Source organism: Poecilia reticulata, linkage group LG7 (assembly GCF_000633615.1).
Source record: "Poecilia reticulata strain Guanapo linkage group LG7, Guppy_female_1.0+MT, whole genome shotgun sequence".
NCBI lineage: Eukaryota > Metazoa > Chordata > Actinopteri > Cyprinodontiformes > Poeciliidae > Poecilia > Poecilia reticulata.
This window is the reverse complement of record NC_024337.1, coordinates 22,940,759-22,948,688: the sequence shown is the minus strand read 5'-3', so window position 1 is coordinate 22,948,688 and position 7,930 is coordinate 22,940,759. Positions and strand designations below refer to the sequence as shown.

The following is a 7,930-nucleotide window of genomic DNA, read 5'->3' as shown; positions in this document are numbered from 1 at the left end:
AAACTTTTAAAGCTTTTGTATCTTTGAATTGCTGACCTGCTGATTAGATTTACAGTCGATTTCCTCACATGAATAATAGATTCTACACCAGTTTTCTCAAACTTCAGTCTGGGCCCTGCCCCCCACATCTCTTTCTCAACACACGCGCACAATCAGACATCTCCAAGGTGCAACAACGAAAGAATAATTCCGATTTATCATTTATTTATTTTAAATATTTTTGAGTTGACATTTGTCTTTCATAAAAACTAAAAGCCACCTTGATCTTTCATGTCTATTTCCAGGAATTAAATGTCAGTGTGTCTTGTAGCAACTGGTTACAGGCTTTTGCTTTTATTCTGACAAGGAACTGAAGACTACTACATGTACGTGTACTGTAAGAAAGACTAAGCTCAAGCGCTACGTTTGATCACTTTGAGTACAGCTTCGCCTCCTTTGACAGTTAAAAACCTTTTGTTGTCAACCTTCTAGAAGTTTGTCTTCCATATTAAGTCAGCTTGAAGACAGGCGAGTTTATCGCCTCTGAGGAATCTTATGTTCTCTGCATAAATGTAAAGGTGTAACACTACTTTTAGGTGTAGCTGTAGTTGTTACCAATTAATAAAACAGGCAACACATTTTTGTTTGTTGCGGTACAGATTTCAAATAATGAATAATGCTTGTTGATTATCCTCAGAGTCGCCGCCTTTTGATAAAAATGTACAAAGTAATAGTTTATTTGTAAAATACTTTTAATTGCAGAAACAGCACAACTTGTAAAAGGCGGCTGTATCTGCTTTAGCACTGTTCAGTATTATTAAAGTATTAAATAATTTATTGTGCAGAGATTCACCAATGAGAATGGTAAAATAAACATTTACCTTTTTCAGGTAAAGGTAATTCCTATTATCGCATTCTAATGTCTTTTTAAGAACTACATTGTAATAAGATATGGCCTTAAACACACATAAACCAAATGGTGGAAGGTCATACAAACACTGATTACTATTTCCTCAAAATGGTTGCCTACTCTGATGCTACAGTCTTGATTTAATAAAATCAATACTGCAGTTTCTTTAGATATCTTTTTTGTAGTGCTAATCTGGCATGGCAAATATAAACAAGCAGTTTCTCCATGTGTTATGCCTGACGTGGCAATTTAGGACATGATAAAACAAAAAACACAGAAGTGCAGCAATTAAATGTTGATAAACCCTTTGACTTAAGATAAAAACAGAGCCAGTAGTTTTAAACATGGCGCTTACAACATTTTGAATGGTAATTGGTCTCCATAAGCTCACCTTCAACTTCTGATGAAAAGCTCCCTCACTGGAGCTGGTTGGGTGCAACAACCTGCAGCTTGTGAGTCACTGTTGTACAGCATCAAAGGGGATATAAGAGCTCAAACTGGAAACAATCCATAACCTTAGAATCAACTTTTAGAGAGCACAAATTTCTTAAAAAGGTCACAGTGAGCTTGAATGACCTGAAACGATAAAACAAAATATGCTTCCGCTCTCAAGGGCTGAAACTCAAATTGGTTCTCATTATGAAAGCTATGCAGCAGGACACACAAACACAAACGGCATCTGGGCGCTCAGCCATGTTCTAATGCGTTTCCATGGTAATGGAGACTGGGATCACATTGCATGCCCTAGCATTTGTTTGGTGCCCACTTTAGTGTTGTTTGTGATTTCCATCACTAGTTAACATCTGAAAATAGAAGCTGAATCTTTCCATGCAGGGAGTGCACACTGAAATGATACGCTAGTCCAGAAAATATTGCAACTGATTGCACACAGCTGGTGATAGGAATTCACTGCACAGCAGAAAGAGTTCGCCAAAGTGAATGATGTCTGTTTACTATTGCGAGCGCCATTCCTTTCTGCGTTTTGCTTCGTGCGAGAACATCTCAAAATAAATCTAGTTTTTTATTATCTTTTTTTTGCAGGTCAAGCCACAAAGAAAACTTATGTGAGCTACAACAACCTCAGGATCTGATCTGCTTAGAAACACTTTGTCCTCTGTTTGTGATCAGAAAAAAAAAAAAATTAAATAAAAGCAATGAAAGCTGTAGGATCCGAGAACGAAAGACAGACAGAGAGCGCAGGCATCCCAGCACCACCTGCGGTACGTATGCACTCCAAGACTGTGGATGGCATCCAACCTTCATTCAGACATGATGCATGAGTCCTAACAGATACGAACAGAGCGCTGTACCTGTGCGACTGTGTCGGAACCAAACCGCAGGTTGTAAACTTGTGATGTGGCCCTCTTCTCTTTGTCTGACGGGGAACGCATTGCCTGCTGAAAAAGGGGGTCACTGTGAAAGAGGACAAACACATAAAAATGGACCGTTGATCTGCTTCAAGAAATTTTCTTTTGAAATGTCATTAAAGCCATATTCTCTTGGGGTGTCCATTATCTGATTTCTGTTTTGTATTGTTTAAGTGATTTTTCTTCTGTGCCTCTTTTTTTCTCTTGGAGTTGATTTAATTACCTTGAACAGCGATCTCTGCCACACACAGCATTTTGATTTGTCAACGTCAACTCTGTCCCAGATGATTTTTACCGAGTGATGGGCATTGTGAGTATATTTTTTTGTAAATATTTGAGAGTATTTTCATGTTTGAAGAGCACAGAAATAAATATCCAGTCTTTGTTCAGTTGGATTTGGATGGTAAAAAGCACCACAAAGTGTCCACTTTGCATGTGCCAATGTATGTCTGTTCTATTTGATGTAAACTAAACAAACAAAAAAAAAAAAAATCATAAGAAAAATAAATTCAGAAAATGATGATGAGCTTCTGCATCCTTCTGCGGTTTTTTAGTTTTTGTTTTTTTTGTTTTTTTGTTTTTTTTAATCTTTACCAGATGTGAATTTTGTTAGATTATGGAATATGGCTTTAAGGTGTAACTGGAAGCATGTTTGTTTTATATAGTTTTGTACTGGGTTTATTTTGCCTAATTAAAGTGTGGGAAACAGTCACATCGGAGCAATCATGCAAGTATGTTGTGATGTCTGTCTAATTACCAACATGTAATAAAATCATTTTGTTATTGTTTATACAATGATATTGGACAACATCATAATCTTTTTTTATGCATGTGCACAGGAGAGTCCCCCTGGACGTACGCTGCTGTGTGTTTTAGCTGGACATCTCTCAAAACGGTTTAAACTAGGGAATGGATAAGTACAAGCAAGAGCTGCAGTGTTTGTTTCTGAAAGCTGATGGATATCCTACGTGCTGCTTGACAGTCTCAGCTCACAGTGGGACATATTAGTGAGCTCACTGAGCAGAAACAAAACCTGACGAGGAGAGGTTCTCCAGCACAATCTTTTTTTTTACACATATTGTCTTCTTGCAGCCTCATCCGTCTTTATCAAATGTTCTTCTTTAAGGTATCACCGCCAATCACCCACGGTGACTTGAAAACCCCTCAGTCTTTTTCCAGATTTTGCCATGTCAGACACAAACTCTGTGTTTTTTTTTGGGGGGGACATTATGTGATAGACCAACAAGTACAAATCTGTGAAGTGGAAGGAAAGTGATTCATGGTTTTCACAATGTTTTACAAGAGAAAACGCAGACAAAAATGCAGTCTCTCTGATGCAATTATACCTGCAAGTCTTTTTTGTTTGTTTTATATCACTTTAACATTGTCTATTCTTTTAAATACAGCAATTCCATCCATATTTTGCTAATACATACTTATTTTGATGAAAGTTGACTGGCTTCCATGCTCCTGCATCCCCTCAGCATGATGCTACCACCACTATGTTCGGGGATGCTGTTTTCAGTATTTTTTTGCCACTCATAACATTTTGCTTGTCGGCCAGAGAGTTACTGTCTCATTTGACCAATACATGCTTTTCTCACTGTTTTCCGTTTCCTGTGGCAAACTGCAAATTGACTTTTTAAGGCTTTCTGTAAACATCAGAAATAGTAGCTGCATCAATGGATGTTGCTCCTCCGCAGTTATAATGAGCTATGTGGTGATGTTTCTAAATAAACCTCTGCCAGTTTGTGCCATACATTTTCGACAAATGGATTCAAATGAGCTCTGTGAAATTTTATAAAATACCAGGATATATCTTTTATTTTCTACCCAAGGCTGGTTTAAACTTCTATGCAATTTTATCCCCGACGTGTCCCTGGTCTTTATGATGCGTCTTGTTCCCTCATGTTCTCTGAGGCCTTCACAGAACAGATGGATGTATTCTGAGATTAAACCACACACAGGTGGATCGTATTATTTACTAATTAGATGAACATCTTGGAGACCATATATCCTCTCCCTTCTACTTCCCAGTTATGCATTATACTTTGTGTTGCTCTATCACATAAAATCCCAATAAAATAAATGTGATTGTAACACGAATAACTGTGGAAAATATGAAAACATCTGACTACTTTTGGAAATCGCAGTGTGTGAAGTAAGTATGCTCCACGTGTTAACAGGCCGTCATTCACTTTTATACACATTAACCACGTTTTTTTAACCTGCTTGTGCCTTCTAGCATTATGTTGGTATTTTCAGTATTGATCATGTGTAAATATGCCACGATTGAAACACTTCAGTTAATTCAGCTTCTGTACATCCCCTTGAGGCTGCTACACAGGCACATGAAATATGACCAAATGATTGTGACTCCTTTATTGTGTGTTTGTGAGACTCAAAGAGAGAGAACAAGCGAGGAGGAGGGAAGGAACATTATCCGTACCCACACAGGTTTTCTGTTGTTTCTCTTTCCATTTGTCTGGCATCTCTCGTAGCTCCTGAGGGACCAGATGGTCTTCACTTCTCATGCACACAGTCTGTCATTTTTTGTTGCACACAGCCAAGAAAAATCCCACTTATACCCAATTAAGACTAGCCTCTCCCCTGGCAAATTAATTGCCTGTGTCAGAGTCTGTGTGCAAGTAATCAGTGGGGGCTGAGCAGAGTTTAGATTTGCAGCTCAGCAAAAAGAACAGAACTGCTAAACAGCTCAAGCAACGGCTCTTGGAATGTGGGTATGAAACAAAAACAGAGGAATATTAGAAAGGCTGATCCAAGAGCGGTTTTCATCCAACCTAAAATAAAATGAAGCATGGACTCCGTCAGCCCCAGTCTCTCAAGGCTCCTACGTAATAGTCCACCTGCTCAGTATGCACCTGCTCTGTAGGCAGCAGTTTCCTGGGCGAATCAAATGGGAAATACATCAAAGGAAGGAAGTTAATCACAGGACTGAGAGCAAGCAGGAGAACTTATGTTTTTAACTGTCAGTCTTTCTTCCGCAACTATTATCTCTGATTATGTGGCCACGGCAAACCGATTTATCACCTAATGGCTGTGCTAGTGCCTCATAAGTAATACCTATAAATAAAAAAAATGACTCCAGTGTCCCCATTTCATTTGAAAAATCAAAGAAAAACTGTTCTCAAAACATTTAAGTGTACGGGCACCATGAAGACTCATTATTTACTGAGTATCAGCTTTAGAGAATAAACAATCTAAATGCAAATGTATGGGAAAGATTTTGGGTGTTAAGAATTTAGCAGGATTCATTTTAACATGAAATTAAAGATGAGTAACAAATACAGCACCTCCCACACTTTTTTGCAACCCTGGTAAGGATGAGTAAAAGATTTAAAATAAACCTGTCTTATTGCAGTTTGATCATTCCGCTTTGAAATATTACAAAAATCAAGCCTCCAGTTTAAGCAATCAGTTTAACAAGATCACTTGTGCTACTTTTTAGTAAGCCTGCTGCTCCAACCCCCTTTTAAAGATATTTTTTTAAGCAGAGAGGCCTTATTCTTCTCCCACATTTCATGTGATAGTTATAAGTTATAAGTCAAGGGACTTATAACCATTCCTTTTTGCACTCCTGAGATCATCCAGAGTCCACTCTTATACCATCTCTTCATCTCACTCCACAGATCTTCCTCTGTATTTAGGCCAGAGAGCAAAGGTGGAAGTAATAAAATGGTTGATTGTGTCCACTGAAACATTTCTGCGTAAACATGACCCGATGATGAGACCCCAGAGATGAGTCAACTTTGGTTTTCTAGTGGAGTCACAGAGTTTTTCTATTTTAAATCTCCTGGTAGTTTTTTTTTTTTTTTTTGCAAGTTTGCAAGACCCACATATGGAGCATTAAGTTCTGTTAATAGTGGGCATGTAGCACTTTTCCACACATTCTTCCTTTGTTTAGAATAACTTTGTAAACAAACAACCTCAAAACCATTGTCTTGTGAGATTGGATTCTTTTGCAATTCCTCCTTCCAGGCTAGGAAAGATATCTGAAATTTGAATTTTGACTACAAAGAATTGATTGGTAGATACTAGAGATGTGCCGATAAGGTTTTTTCCTGTCGATTCCGATTCCGATCACCCATGAGGGCCGATCACCGATACCAATCACATAATCATTATTTTTTTAATCATAAGCACTACCGGTTACATTATATGGAAAAAGGAACCATAAATTCACCTTAATTTAGACAAAAACTTGTTTTTAATAACTTTTTCCAGGAAAAAAAGAAAACGGGCATTGTGCAAATTGTACTGCTTTCGGTAATACTATCTTCAACAGACTGAAAACATATGAAGGTTCTGAAGAGGCTAAATAATGTAAAAAGTCAAAATAAAACCTCTCAACATTGCCAAAAAAATTCAAGTATGAAACTTAACATTCAAAGGCAAATACAAGATCCATTACAATAAACAATCCTGAGTTACTGAATGAAAACTTCCTGATAGCATGGCGGCTAGCTGATTACCGCTAGTTCTGATTGACTGTTTCTGACTGAGCGGAGTAAGAGGAGGCAGAGATCGATTATTTTGTCAGAGATTACCTGTCTCATGTTAGGACAGCAAAAGTTTTAATACGTATGTAAAATGTATTTTTTTAGGTTAGATGCTGCAGCTTTAAACAAAGGTTCGGTGTGAGAGTCACTACCAGGTGGAGCAGAAGCGAAGCTCCGTCTGTGAAATATTACTACCTGTAGCGCGTAGCAGCGGTTCAACAGCGAGAGCAGAACCAGCGTCTTACATCGCAGCTTGAAGACTTAAATAATTTTGCGGGTTATTTGTTTAGCTTTCTGACCGTCATGCTAATCTTGGTGAGTGTTTGTAGCTGTGCGCTGCTTTACCTGCTATCTGATCCTCCGTATGTCTTTTTTACTGCAGTGAGCCTCAATGTAGCCAAACTCCGTCAAGTATGGCATTGTTTTTATGTCGTATTAGCTTCGTYGTGTTGATGCATTTTGACRTGCTTCAATTTTCCRYCGCAACACGCAAACYTCCCCATTCACTCAGTGCGTTATAGTTCCACATCGCTTAGGATTTGTTGCTGCGCGTTTGTGCAGAGTGAAGGAAAGAGGAGACCAGCTGCACAGGCAGGCTGCAAAATGAGATGCAGGTGATCAGTTTGTGTGATCGGCAACAAGAGACCGTGATCGTACACTTTTTTATGGAAATCGGCCGATTATGATCGGTGGCCGATCGATCGGCACACCTCTACTAGATACCTCACCTGCAATGTATGTTCAACCTACAAAATTTCTTACACTTTTACATTTCTTAGACATCTTTCTGTATTTTAGGAAATATAGAAATAGGTATTTTAGTACCTCAGTTATTATTTGAAATATATCCAAGATACATTTTCACTATTATTTTTACTAAGAGAAAAGCTAATATCGCAATAGCTTTAAAAGTATCCTGGGCAGTGCCGGGATTTAATTTTATGTTAGCGTGGTCTGCCATATTTCTGCTGCGTTTGATGTGAACAATAGGTTTTACTGACTCTTTAAAAATGTAAGCCGCCTCGCCGGAAAAGTTCTTGCTCTTAAGCGCTGTCTACTTACACAGCTGTCACAACTGTCCTCACTGTCAAAAGAATTACAGGACTACATGACCTAATTTTGATGACAAGGTGACACTGCTGCTCTGAGGAAGG

The 7,930-nt window shown here is 38.3% G+C and overlaps 1 protein-coding gene across 3 annotated transcripts in view; it reads left to right on the top strand.

The window, feature by feature from the left end:
* Positions 1-3,054, top strand: part of LOC103467507 (metabotropic glutamate receptor 7-like) — a 166,372-nt gene extending 163,318 nt beyond the window's left edge. For all 3 annotated transcript variants that reach the window (XM_008413945.2, XM_017305841.1, XM_008413941.2), the window contains one exon: positions 1,931-3,054. In XM_008413945.2, coding sequence (XP_008412167.1) covers positions 1,931-1,980 — 50 coding nt within the window. In that variant the 3' untranslated portion in view covers positions 1,981-3,054. The remainder of the gene's footprint in view (positions 1-1,930) is intronic.
* The last annotated feature ends 4,876 nt before the right edge of the window (positions 3,055-7,930 follow it).